General features: G+C 43.0%; 1 protein-coding gene across 1 annotated transcript in view; it reads right to left on the bottom strand.

The window, feature by feature from the left end:
• Positions 1–14,640, bottom strand: part of KIF24 (kinesin family member 24) — a 53,147-nt gene that overhangs the window by 23,380 nt on the left and 15,127 nt on the right. Inside the window, exons 5-6 of the mRNA XM_082256344.1 lie at positions 8,322–8,409; positions 3,758–3,879 (exon numbers count right to left, since the gene is read on the bottom strand). Coding sequence (XP_082112470.1) covers positions 3,758–3,879; positions 8,322–8,409 — 210 coding nt within the window. The remainder of the gene's footprint in view (positions 1–3,757; positions 3,880–8,321; positions 8,410–14,640) is intronic.

Here is a 14,640-nt window from a genome sequence, read left to right as displayed (position 1 = left end):
AAATGACAATTTGTTTTTTTTTTTTTGTTTTTTTACACAAAGTTGTCACTAAATAATATATTGCTCACGCATGCCATGGGTATATGTGAAATGACACCCCAAAATACATTCTGCTGCTTCTCCGGAGTACAGGGATACCCCATGTGTGAGACTTTTTGTCAGTCTAGCCGCATACAGGACCCGGAAAACCAATGCGCACCTTCTGGCTTTCTAAGGGCGTAAATTGTTGATCTCACTCTTACTACCTATCACACTTTTGAAGGCCATGAAATGCCAAAATGGCACAAAACCCCCCCAAATGACCCCATTTTGCAAAGTAGACACTCCAAGCTATTAGATGAGAGGCATGATGAGTCCATGGAATATTTTATATTTTGCCACAAGTTTCAGGAAAATTATTATTTTTTTTTTTTTTTTTTTTTTTTACACAAAGTTGTCAGTAAATGATATAATGCTCACACATGCCATGGGTATATGTGAAATGACACCCCAAAATACATTCTGCTGCTTCTCCTGAGTACAAGGATACCCCATGTGGGAGACTTTTTTGCAGTCTAGCCGCGTACAGGACCCGGAAAACCACTCCCCACCTTCAGGCTTTCTAAGGGCGTAAATTGTTGATCTCACTCCTTACTACCTATCACACTTTTGAAGGCCATGAAACGCCAAGATGGCACAAAACCCCCCAAAATGACCCCATTTTGCAAAGTAGACACTCTAATCTATTTGCTGAGAGGCATGGTGAGTATTTTGCATCTCTCATTTTTTTTGGAAAATGAAGAAAAAACAGGAAAATGCATTTGTTTTCCTCTTTTTTCAATTTCCAAAACTTTGTGACAAAAAGTGAGATCTGCAAAACACCCAACATGCCTCTCTGCAAATAGCTTAGGGTGTCTACTTTCCGAAAAGGGGTCATTTGGAGGGGGGGTTGTGCTGTCTTGGCATTTCATGGCCTCCGAAACTGTGATAGGTAGTCAGGAGTGAAATCAACAATTTACGCCCTTGGAAAGCCTGAAAGTGGGGGTTGGCTTTCGAGGACCTGTACTCGGCTAGACTGCAAAAAAGTCTCACACATGTGGTATCCCTGTACTCAGGAGAAGCAGCAGAATGTATTTTGGGGTGTCATTTCACATATACCCATGGCATGTGTGAGCAATATATCATTTAGTGACAACTTTGTGTAAAAAAACAAAAAAAAAAATAATAATAATATATTTCCCGGAACTTGTGGCAAAATATAAAATATTCCATGGACTCACCATGCCTCTCAGCAAATAGCTTGGGGTGTCTACTTTGCAAAATGGGGTCATTTGGGGGGGTGTTGTGCTATGTTGAAATTTCAGGGCCTCCGAAACTGTGATGGGTAGTCAGGAGTGAAATCAACAATTTACGCCATTAGAAAACCTAAAGATGGAGATTCATTTTCGGGGTCCCGTACACAGCTAGGCTCCCAAAAAGTCTCACACATGGGGTATCCCCATACTGAGGAGAAGCGGCAGAATGTATTTTGGGGTGTCATTCCACATATACCCATGTCATGTGTAAGAAATTTATCTTTTAGTGACAACTTTGTTAAAAAAAAAAAATAATAAATTGTAATCTTTAGCCACACTCTCCCCCTGACAGTCTCGGCCCTCCAAGCTTGGTATCGCAAGAAAGACATCTACCCATCTCCATTACCCCATTGTTTGACCACCCAGCTCTTCCGAAATGTAGGGAGGTGCTGACGTTTGGGTCCTATGATCGATCCTCCTGGCCCACAACACGATCTTTTGTACACGCATCTCTTGGATCCTTTGTAGCCCACCCCAGTGCCACCTCTTTTACGATAAACTTGCTGCCAAAATTGAAATTGTCTACTTATTGTAAAACTTGATTCGCTTAGAACCAAACTCGCAGACCCCCATTACAATTCGAACTTGTGTCCCCTCCCAGAGATACTCCGCCACACGTTATCAGGGATTTACAAATCAATGTTCGTTCATACTCACAGTACACTCCCTACGTTCACTAAATTGTGGTCCAAGGAGTTGGGATTCGAGGTCCCGGATAGGGATTGGTATACTGCATTTTTATTCACTCATAAATCTTCTATCTCAGACTATGCTCAAGAGAAGAATTACAAAATATTATCCAGATGGTACTGGGACCCGGTTACAATTAACTGGATCTTCCAGAATTCCAAAGACACATGCAGGCACGGTCATAAGTGGAGAGGAACATATTTGCACATCTGGTGGTGCGACTGTATCCGCCCTTTTTGGTCTCAGATTTTTCAAATCTACACAGAGATCTATGATGAACCTCTTCTCCCTCTATAGCTCTGTTATCCATCCTGCCAGGCACGGTTCAATCTCAAAAATCTAACCTACTAAGATTTTTCCTCTCCGTTGCCAGACAACTTTCCCAACCCTGTCTTCTTGGGTAAAGGAAATTAACGACACCCTGCTCATGGAGGAGATGCAAGCGAGAGAACTTGATCAATGGAATAAGTTTACCAAACTTTGGCACGTATGGATACACTATGCCTCATCAAAGAGACTGGGAAACAGAATCAATCGTTTATCCTAACATTACCTCAACATTATACTCTAATGCCTCGTTTCCACTGAGTGGTACGGTACGGTTCGGTTCAGTACGGTTCGGTACGGTACACATTGCGTTTCCACTGCCAATAGTACCCTTTCATGATAGGCGTGGTGTAGAAGGAAAGCTGTGATAGAGAAGTCTCTGTCAACCAATCAAAGTTCTGCAGAGTGTAGTTCCACCCTGTTGGTACGGTACTAATGTGCTTGGTACCCCAACGAAAGGGTACCAAAAAAGTGGTACGGTACGGTTCGGAATTAGGGTACCATTCATAATGGAAACGGCATAAATAGCGTACCGTACCAGAAAGCTCAGTGGAAACGAGCCATAAGAGAACTTGTCCCCATTGTTTCCGTTTTCCTCTCTCTCTTTTCTTACTTCTTTTTCTTTACTCCTTACCGGACTATGTCTTTGTTACTTTGAGACGTTTGTCATAAATAGCGCCATGCATTTGATGTATACAGATTTCTTCCTTTTGCACCAATTGCACTGCTTAGTCAACCTCATTTACGCTATCTCCATAGCAGTGAATTTACCACTGTATTATCAATGTTCATGTAAATCTGTTTTCACTAATTTCGTATGAATATAATTGTATCTCTTCAAATCTGCTAATCTTTTAATAAAAACATTCAAACATAAATTTTGTTTCATGTGTACCCAGGTTTACACACAATATTTGAACATCTAAGGCCCCTTTCACACATACCATCCGTTCAGTTCATCAGTTCAGTCACGTCAAATGTATCAGTTTTCCATCCGTTTTTCATCCATTTTTCATCCATTTTTCGTCAGTTGTCATCCGTTTTTCGTCAGTTTTTCCTCAGTTGTTATCCGTTTTTCATCCGTTGTCGTCCGTTTTCATCAGTTGACATCCATTTTTCATCCGTTGTCATCCGTTTTTCGTCCGATCCGTTTTTTTTGACGGATGAAAAATAGGGCATTCATCCGTTCAAAAAAACAGACATTGACGGAAGCGGATGAAAACGGATGTTAACTGATGATCATCCGTTGTCGTCCGTTTTTACATAGAGATACACTGATGTCCGTTTTTCATCCGTCAACGGATGGATGAAAAACGGACAAACGGACAGCATGTGTGAAAGGGGCCTAAAGATCCACTAAGACAGAGATCTCAAACCATTTTTTATAAGAGAGGTTATAGTCTCACCTCCCAAGTTTTCGGTTCCTGCCATCTTTGATTTGGATCTGTATGATGGCATGTGAGCGGGAGGAGTCAGAATTCACACCGGTGGAGCCTGTACTGCGTTCCCTGCTGCCCTTTGCGATCATCTAAACAGAAAAGAATGCCACCATTTATTAACATGAAATATAAACCAGCAGCATTAGTTCTGAGGAAGTCCTTGGCTAGTTTTAGGGTGACCAAGTGCTACACATCTAAAGCTGAATTGTAATACAATACATCTACAGTCAGGTCCATAAATATTGGGACATCGACACAATTCTAATCTTTTTGGCTCTATACACCACCACAATGGATTTGAAATGAAACAACTTTAACTGCAGACTTTCAGCTTTAATTTGAGAGTATTTACATCCAAATCATGTGAACGGTGTAGGAATTACAACAGTTTGTATATGTGCCTCACACTTTTTAAGGGACCAAAAGTAATGGGACAGATTAACAATCATAAATCAAACTTTCACTTTTTAATACTTGGTTGCAAATCCTTTGCAGTCAATTAGCAGCAACACACAGAGGTTGATTTACTAAAACAGTCGAGTGCAAAATCTGGTGCAGCTCTGCATAGAATACAATCATCTTCCAGGTTTTATAGTCAAAATTTAATTGAGCAAGCTGAAGTTAGCTGATCGGCTACCATGCACATCTGCACCAGATTTTGCACTCTTCAGTTTTAGAAAATCAACCCTACAGTTTTTTTTATTAATTGTTATTTTCACATATGGTTTTTATAGAGATATTGCAGGTGTGCGCATAGGGTCTTTTTCACTTTTATTCATCCTCCTCTTATGGTTTTGACTAGAGATCGCTGGATACAATTTACATTTTTACACAGGGTATATTCTCCCTAGAGATTAGGTACCATTTAGAACACCGTTGACTCTACCTGCACACAATGTGGTAATGAAATAGGCACAGTAAGTTCATACACATGGTTTGGTCTTGACCTCTTCTGCAGATATTTTGGAGAGACTTAGTAGCTGATTTTAGTACAAATAGCGGGCTGGTGGTGCCTATGGATCCACTCTTGCTATTTTGCTAGGGATCTGCGATACTGTTGAAATCATTCACCAAAAACGATTGTCCCTTTTTGTATGTATTGTATTATACTAGGAAATCTATCCTCCTTAGATGGAAGGTTTCGGATCCTCTGACTGTACATCAGTGGCACTCCCTGGTAACTAAAGTATTGCCACTGTATAAGCTTACTTCTATTGCCCCCAGAAATGTAATAACATTTGGGAAGCATTAGTAAAGGCCACAGATTTAACAACTGGTTGCCTATTGTCTTCCCTTTTCTTTATCCAGTCCCATTCTTGTGCCTTACCTATCTTTCTTATGCTCCTTCTTCCTATCCACCGCTTTCCCTCTTTTCTTTCAAAGCTTCTCCCCCCACCCCTGTTTTTCCTTTCTTTTTCCCCCTGTACTTCTCTTGTCTCTAGGACCACCTCTTTATTTTGGTCCCAACATTTCTGATCATTACTCCCCCCCCCCCCACCTAACTGGCTGGAGGCTCTACTAACTAGCACTGGAACTATTTTAACTACTACTGGGAGCCAATGTGTCACTGTAGCATGTGGAATATGACTATTCTTTGTTACACTTTTTACTGTACTGCACAAATTTTGCCTGTAGGCTTCTATGCAATTGTGACCTGTAACCTTTATTTTGGTTTTTGACCAATCTCCTTGCGTGGCATTATGCTTTTAGGTTTTTCTTATAGTGTATAAATCAATAAAACCTGCATCAAAGCAGAACTAAACCCTTTGGGTCCTATAGGCCCCTTTCAGACGGGGTGGATCTGCTCGGCGAACTCCGCTAGCTCAGTGGGGATCGCTCCGTTGATCCACCGCTGAGCAGGAGGATGACCGGTCCGTCTCTGCTCACTGTGCAGAGAGTGACCTGTCGGAGTCCTACTCTCCTCTATGGGGAGATTGGATGAAAACGGACATTTGATCCCATCTGATCCGACTTGCTGGATCGATGGCGACGTATCACCATCCGTCTGTTTTAAGCAGATCTTGTCGGATTGGATGACGGACGGGTGTCAGTGGACACATCTCCGCTGACATCAGCTTCTCCATAAAGGAGAATGGGTGGCCCGATCAGATCCTCCTGAAAAACAGACAGGCAGACCTGATCGATCCGATCGTGAGAAAGGGGCCTTACAGCCAAGGAAGCTGCCATATTACCCTCTGTTTGATCTGCAGTTGCTATAACGTGATCAGTTATAACACCAGCCATTTGATGGCTTGAAAGTTCAGGTGAGAGCAACGGTGACAGTTATCACTCAGGGTGTGCCCTGTTTTGGGAAACCAATTGATGGGTTTAGCTCAATGCACAAGAAAGGCAAAGACCCTTGAAAAAGTCACGTGGTTTGTGACGCAACGCGTCGGGAGGCACCGAGTGACGTCATTTCCAGTTCACGGCCGTAGCCGGAAGTACCTCGTGGATGTTTACCGCAACTGTGCAGCTGCCTGTGTTTACTGTTATACATGTGAGTGTTTCATTGTTATTTTAATAAACATACTTTTGAATACATACTTCACTATGGATGTCAATATATTCTTTTGAGCAAACTGGGGGCATTGGAGTATTCATATTGAGCGGTGGATATCGGTAAAGCAGTGGATGCCAGAGACACCTAAACTTGTAGCAGTGGATGCCAGCAAAATTACAAGCCCATAAGAGAGCAGGGAAAATCCAGCACCCCCATCCCAGGGTTAATATCAGCTGAAGCGCCTGTAATGGTGCAATGTGAGGTGAGCGGCCATTGCACTCGTCTCTTTTTGCTCACTCCGGATCACATCACTGGAATTTCACAAAATTTTTTAAAGAGAAATCACCAACAGTCACTTTACTCTATTTTGCACATGGACTTTGCCTGATCACCAACAGTCACTTTATTATATTGTTTGCACAAGGATTGTATCTATTTATTTTATTGTGAAGCTATAGGATTAGTATCACCTTCACGGATTCAAAGCACTTACTTGCACAATAATTTATATATGAACTATATTGAACTTTATTCCAAGCCATTTTATTTAGAATTTTTAATTTTGCATATATGAATTTATTCACAATATTTATTTGGTATATGCACTTGAATCATTATTGAATCTATTTGAGATACACTTATTCATCACATATATATATATCATTTATATTTATGAGTTTTTCTTGATCTTCTGATCTAGCCAATGTGATTGGATATTGACACGTTTTTGGATGATTTATTTTATTGTGATTTTTATTGCATGATGCGATAATTTGGTGGGTTTATTCATTGCTCCAGTCATTTTTGGTACATTTTGGTTTGGATTGGATATTGACATATGTTATTGCGATTTTTATCGCATGATGCGATAATTTGGTTGGTTCATTTCATTGCTCCAGTCATTTTTGGTATATTGGGTTATATACTATCCCCCGTCTATCAGACATCACGCAAGTCATATCCTTTATTGTCTATATTTATCCATGCGTTTTTACCCAGGATTTTAGGTTGTTATGCACGGTTAGCATTTTAGAAGGTCCTTCAAGAGATTTTCATCCTATTAGCGCCGATTCATCTCTTACACTCTATTCTGGTAGTATCTGGTGATAATACTAGAATTGGCTGCTGATGGTCTAGGACTTTTTCCAATTTATGTATCTAATATACCTACCAGCGATTTTATACAATTTATAACATATCAATATTTTTTTCTTTTTTCCTCCGATCCCCTCCGTTTCTGATACCTGAGTGGCAGTGCATAGATCACCCCCTTCTTTTATTTTAGCCAAGGAAGCTGCCATCTTACCCTCTGTTTGATCTGCAGTTGCTATCACGTGATCAGTTATAACACCAGCCATTCGATGGCTTGAAAGTTCAGTTGAGAGCCCAAGCAACGGTGACCGTTATCACTCAGGGTGTGCCCTGTTTTGGGAAACCAATTGATGGGCTTAGCTCAATGCCCAAGAAAGGCAAAGTGTAAACAGACTCTTATGCTCCTCCAGTAAACCAGGGGGGTAGTTCATAGATGAATTGAAATTCGTCTTGTCCTTGCTGAACCGGCCATACTTCGTTTAATCCAGCTTTTATCGGTCTCCAATTAACAGGATGAAAATACTGAAATACTGAAGCAGATCTATAAATATGGAATCTCTTAGTGATTTTTAGGAAGGCTCATAACCCTACGTTCACACCTATGCGTTTTGAAGTGTGTTTTACACTTTGGAGAAACGCACTACAGTCCAATTAACATGGTTTTCGATGGATGCAGTTCATATCTGTGCGTTTTGCAGTGCTGCGTTTTTTAGAAAGGGTCAGGGACTTTTTTTTTTCCTGCAGCATATTGCATTTTGCGTGTAATAGACTTCAATGGAGTTGCACCAAAAACCCAAGTGTTGCCGGCTGCCACGTCCTGAACAACGACTGAAACACCTCAAAAACCTGGGTTTGAAAACGCAAAACGTGCCTGAAAAATCGCATCAACTGCAACCGCATTAGTTGTGAACCTAGACTAAGAGGAGGAACAGTACTTACCTCCAACAGGAAATCCACACTATGCACCTGAACTTCTCGAAGTCCTACAACCTGAACGACATGTTTCCCGTCTTCCCGGGCATAGAGCCTGTTGGATGGAAAATCAAAATTACGTTAATTACTCTGACCTGCCAGTCATTCCTGTGCAAGATGGCCATACACTTTACAATCTGACTTTACAATTTCTTATTATATAGCGCCAACAGTTTGTGCAGTGCTTTACAACATGAGAGCAGACAGTACAGTTACAATGCAGGAGGAATCAGAGGGCCCTGCTCGTTAGAGCTTACAATCTAGGAGGGGAGGGTCAAGTGAAACAAAAAGGTAATAACCGTGGGGGGTGATGGAGAAAATAAAAGTACAGTTGTTAGGTAGGGGCAGAATAGGCTTCTCTGAAGAGAAGGGTTTTCAGGGATTGTCTAAAAACAGAGTAGGAGATAGTGGGACAAATTGGGATTGGGAGTTCCAGAGGATGGGAGCAGCTCGGGAGAAGTCCTGGAGGCGAGCAAAGGAGGAGGCGACAGGAAACTACCCGTTTTAATCCACCATGTGAGTTGCTAAATGTTGAAACTTCATTAAATGTAACCATATTGCTACACTTAGAGGCGCCTCTCTTCTCTTTTATACTCAGTTGTGACGTGATGCTACTTGCATATCAAGACATCGTTTGACTTGATAAACTAAGTTTATCAAAAAATGTAGCTTGTCCTTCAAAGCGCTCTCAAACCAAGTTACTCTCAATCCAAGGTTTTACAGTTTTTAGCAGTGGTGGCCCCTCCATTGAGGGCGCAGGGGCGCCGCCCCCCCCCCCCCATCCATGCATCTGGCCCCCTAATCTACATGCAGGGCATCGGACGCATGGATTCCAATAGGGGATTTATTCTTTTTTTTTTTAAGCACGTGATTGGAGCCAGAGGCTCTAATAGGCTTCAAAAAAGGGTGGGCTTGGGGCACAGAGCACTGCGCCCTGAGCCCACCCAGTTGTATGGCAATAGCGAATAAATATTCGCTATTGTCTTACTGACTCTCCTCCAAGCCATTCAGGAAGAGGGTTGTGAGACCCCTTTCCCGATTGGCCAAAAGGAGACACGATCTGGAAGGGAGAGGCAGAAGACACAAGGCTGGAGGCGAAGCACAGCGGCTCAGCCATCCAGCACTCCCTGGCTCGGACAGGAGGAGGTAAGGGGGTGGGCTGTTGGTGGGGGAGGGAATGTGTTGCCGTTCCGACTAACCGGGGGGGGGGGTGGCGGTAATGTGTTGCTGACCGTCGGGGGGGGGGGTGTTTGCAATGGTTTGGCCCCTCCCCCGAATTACCGAGCTCCAGCCGCCACTGGTATTTAGGCTTTTAGATCTATATATTTAGCATGGTGGTCTGCGTGACCCGTTGGGTAGGCCTTCATGCTACAAAATGTTTGGTAGATATGAAGAGTGTGATATAACATTGTACAGTTAGATTGTATTGTGTGTGGTCAATAAAAAAAATCAAAATAAATAATGCAGTACTAAAAAAAATGAAAGAATGCCACGACTCAGAGAACATGCGAAATGTTATAAAACAAGTAAGAGTATATAATTACATTATAATATAGCTGTAAACTAGTGATATACTGAATAAAGAGTATATGCAACTTTCCAAAGAGGGAAAAGTATAAAATGTCTGCATTTGCCCTCCCTTTGTGTTTGGTAGTGTTGCAATGCAAGGGAGAAGTTCTATAGCTAGCAGCGGGAGTAGGAGTGAAGAACACTCAGTACTTCTAGGTATGAAAGATCATGTCATGCACTCCTAATGACAGCAATGGTACTTTGTGATTGGCCCAGCCACATGGAGGAAAAAGTCTTCAATCATGTGTAAGCTCTGACCTCAGCGACTCCAAACCTGCACAGAGCTCTCTTCCCTCCCAGAGGTTGGACAGGGTGAGGGCAGGCGAAGGCAAGGGGCTGCTGGAGAAAAAGGCATTAACCAGTTTTAGGGAACGTGAGACCGTTGAGTTCCGGGTTGGTGATACGCAGGAGCAGAGGAGCGTCTCGTACACCGAACCTATGCTGCATATTTTTTATGAAGGCATTATGAATCCTGTGTTTGAGTAAGTGCAATTCTATTGATAAACCCCAAGTATTAGAACTTATTACACTATTGGAGTTTCCTTATCTTTTCTCTAAAATACCCTGGAGTTCCCTATGCGAGCTGAGCCTTATTTAAAGAGACCCTAAGGATAGCTTGGAGGCATTTGTGGACCATCTATGCTGTTTGAGACCCCCTATAATCAAGGGGTCCACCAGTTCTGGTAAGGAGTATTTACCCCGAGCACTGGGTGGAGAGAGTTTTATGGTGGAGGTCCCTCACTTGAAGATAGAGTGTATTCAGTTTTTGCTGAGAGATCCGTGTTGCACTGGGCACTTTAAAGCGGAGTTCCACCCAAAAGTGGAACTTCCGCTTTAGGGAGTCCTGACCCCCTGACATGCTACATTTGGCATGTCATTTTTTGGGGGGGGGAGCGGGTACCTAGTTTTGACAGGTACCCGCTCCCACTTCCGCTCGGAGCGCCGCGGCGCCCTGAGCGGAAGATCTCCTCTCCCCCTCCCTCCCTGCAATCTTCTGGGACACGTCAGAGGTCCCAGAAGATTGCCAGCCAATCACGGCGCGCAGCGCGACTCGCGCATGCGCAGTGGGTACCCGGCTGTGAAGCCGCAAACTGTAACAGCCGGGTGCCCACAGCAGTGATGCCGGCGCCGAGGGAGAGGATCGAGGCTTCCGGCGGCCGCATCGCTGGACCGTTGGACAGGTGAGTAAATGGCTGAAACTCCGCTTTAAGGACTTTTTATATTCAATTATATTTAATTATTTATTATTCATCTAAAGGACTTTTCACTTAAGGATTATTCATTTATTTGTATGTATATTTATATTGTATTTATGCACATAAGCACTTTCTTATGAGCGCAATTTAACCCACTTCATTCCACATTTTATGCATTTTACACGTTTTTATTGCTGCTTGCACTATGGAAGAAATTCCTCACATATTTATTTAATTTATTTAATTTATCACATTGATTTATTTATTTATTTTTGTCAGATATCACCATTTTGCGCAATTTCTTTTGGGTTAACAATTTTCTATTTATTAACCAGTTCTGGACCGACACATTTTCCCCCTTAATGGCCAGGCCCTATTTTGCGATTCGGCACTGCGTTAATATAACAGACATTTGCACGGTCGTGCGACGCTGTACCCAAATAGAAATTGACGTCCTTTTTTTCCCATAAATAGAGCTTTTTTTTGGTGGTATTTGATCACATGTGTGAGTTTTATTTTTTGCGCTATAAACAATAAAAGAGTGACAATTTTGAAAAAAAAAAAAAAATAATATTTTTCACACATTCTGCTATAGGACATTCCCAAAAAAAAAAAAATGTAAAAAATCTAAATGTTTTTAACATTTTCTGCCAATTTGTTTTCTGCTACATTTTTTTTTTAACCAAAAATAAGGAGCAACAATTCTGGAAAAAAAAAACAATATTTTTTACTTTCTGCTAAAAAAGCATTCCCAATAAAAAAAAAATAAAATAAGAAAATCTAAATTTTTTTTTCATCATTTTAGTCTAATTTGTATTCAGTTACATATTTTTGGTAAAAAAAAAAAATCCCAATAAGCGTATTTTGATTGGTTTGCGCAAAAGTTATTGCGCCTACTAACTACGGGAAAGATTTGTCATTTTTATTGTTTTTTTTTTTTTCTTACTAGTAATGGCGGCGATCTGCAATTTTTTGCGGGACTGCGACATTGCGGCGGACAGATCGGATCCCTGACATTTGACACTTTTGGGGGGTACCAGTGACATTACTACAGTAATCAGTGCTAAAAATATGCACTGTTACTGTAATAATGACACTGGCAGGGAAGGGGTTAACACTGTTGGTGATCAAGGGCTAAATGTATGCCTAGAGGAGTGATTCTAACTGTGGGGGGGTTGGGTTTGTGAAATGATTACAGAGACATGCAATCCTACATAGCAGGATCACATGGGCTCTGATCATTGCAGGGAGAAGGATGGTGAGTTGAGTTTTCATCAGCCGCCTGTCCTTCTCTGTCAGCGGGGAGCGATCGCGGGTGTCGGGTGGCAAATCGGAGCCACCTGACACACGCGCCAGCTTCCCCACTGATGATCAGGGGTGGGAGCGCGCCCCCTAGCTCCCCCCAGGCAAATGACGTACCGATACGTGGTTTTGCCTGGGAGAGCCACTCTGCCGACGTATATATACAGTATACGGTCGGCAAGTGGTTAAGGTAAACCTGTGTGTATACCAACAGCTGCAGCCGGAAATTCTGCACAAAGCAACAATGGCCACAGCTTTCCAACGATGTTCGCATGTATTTGCGCACCCAGTGATTACGGGTAGGTGATCAGTCCTGACGCAATCTGTGTCCAGGGCCGATCCTCTGTCCCTAACCACAGGTAACAGCTGAATGTGAAAAATACATGGGACCAGCGGTGGAAAGGAGCGATGCCTGTTCGCATACACCCATGAATCCAGCCTCAGAAATCAGATGTCTAGCCCTAATCAGGTGTGAAAAAAAAAAAAAAGAGGGCTGATCAAGTTCACACTGATGCAGTGCGGGAACCACATGCGATTTGAACAGGAATTGCACCACATTCCTGTTCAAATCACATGTGAATCTGCAGCAGTGCGATTTGAGTCATTCATTCTGTATGGCTCAAATTGTAATGAAACTGCACCAAAATCGTGCAGGATCCATTTACATCGCGTAAGTGTTCACAGTCATGTGATCAGATTCTTAAAATGTCGTTAACATACACACCTGCAGCAGTTCACATGAACAGGGTGCGATTTTGATGCGGTTCAGAAACCGCACATAACTCGCTGTGAATTCCGGACTGCATCCGTGTGAACCGGCACTCAAAACCGGTCAGGTAGACACACTTGCCGACCGCCCACAGTAAATGTACGCCATTGCTTTGACATTGAGAGCCGGTTCACACTTCTGCGTGTGCCGGGTTCGCATGTCATGTCGGAGCGCACTGCTCCGACATGACATGCGATCAGCTGTGCGGTGCGAGTTTAGCCATACAGTTTGTATGGCTAAATTCGCATCGCACCCGCAGCAAAGACGCACAGGAGGCATTTTTGCTGCCGCATCAGGATCGGATCGCACAGCGGTTCACACTTGTGCGATCCGATCCTGTGCGAACTGCACGATCGCACTGCGATATGCGATCAAACTGGGGGTGTCGTTAAGATTACATTGACACCCCCAGCGGATCGCATATGGCAGTGTGAACTGCCGGGGGTGCGTGTGCGATGCGGGAACAGGCTGCGAATTCGCAGCCTTCCCGCATCGCAATAGTGTGAACCGAGCCTAAAGCATAACTAAAGGCAAAAATATTTTTTTTTTTAGTACTGGATAAGGGGGAGAGGGATCAGAACCCCTGTCAGGTTTTATTGCCGTCTGTGCCCCCATTAGGGAGATTCACCCTCTCCATTTGTCCTGCTTATCATTATTTTTCAAAATAAAAGTAAAATCTCAAATTTTGGGTTGTCCCCAGAAAAGTAATAGTGGGGAAATCTTCCAATGGGGACACTAGTTCTTATGACCTGGCAGTCCCCAAGAGATTCCCGTAATTAGCAGGGATTTTTGGTTTGTCTATGGGACAGGAAGAGAAGGAAAATCTCCTCAATGGGACACAGATAGCAAATATAAACCTTTCAAGGATAACCCTTCCTTACTCTATTCAAAATGAAAAATAAAAGTTTTGCCTATAGTTTTACTAAATACCGGTGTTATGGCAGCAGCTAGCCGCCGTAACCCTGTTGTTTTTTTACTGTGGGCGATTCTCTACAAGATAAAAAGTGGTCCCACGGGCGGATTCACTTTTACGGACAGCGGGAGAGTAGCCCCTCCCCGCGCTTCCTGTTTTTTTCCGAGCTTACCAGAGCCGTCGGTAAACCTGGAAGCGATCCAGTGCAGCCGGTGTTGTAAAATTTTGTCGGACCCGTGAAAAAAAAAAATCGGACCTCGTCACTTCCGGTGATAGAGCATCACAAAACAGCGGGTGGGAGTCGTCCGTGCGCATGCGCAGAAGACATTTTTCGAGGTTTGGCAAAATTATAACAGAGAGCAGACAGCTGATTGAGAGGAGGCGGGGCTGAGGTGCGACGGACGACGGAGGACACCGCCGCGTCATCGAGACATTAGGGACGGAGGCACATATGCAGAGCTGGTGGAGGAGGCGGGACGGAGGTGCGGCCGTGTAATATATGCAGGACTTTAGCGACTCCTTATGTTTTGTTATCTT

Source organism: Pelophylax lessonae, assembly GCF_965119305.1.
Source record: "Pelophylax lessonae genome assembly, chromosome: 1".
Lineage (NCBI taxonomy): Eukaryota > Metazoa > Chordata > Amphibia > Anura > Ranidae > Pelophylax > Pelophylax lessonae.
Note: the sequence above shows the minus strand (reverse complement) of the source record. Positions and strands in the feature narration are given on the sequence as shown.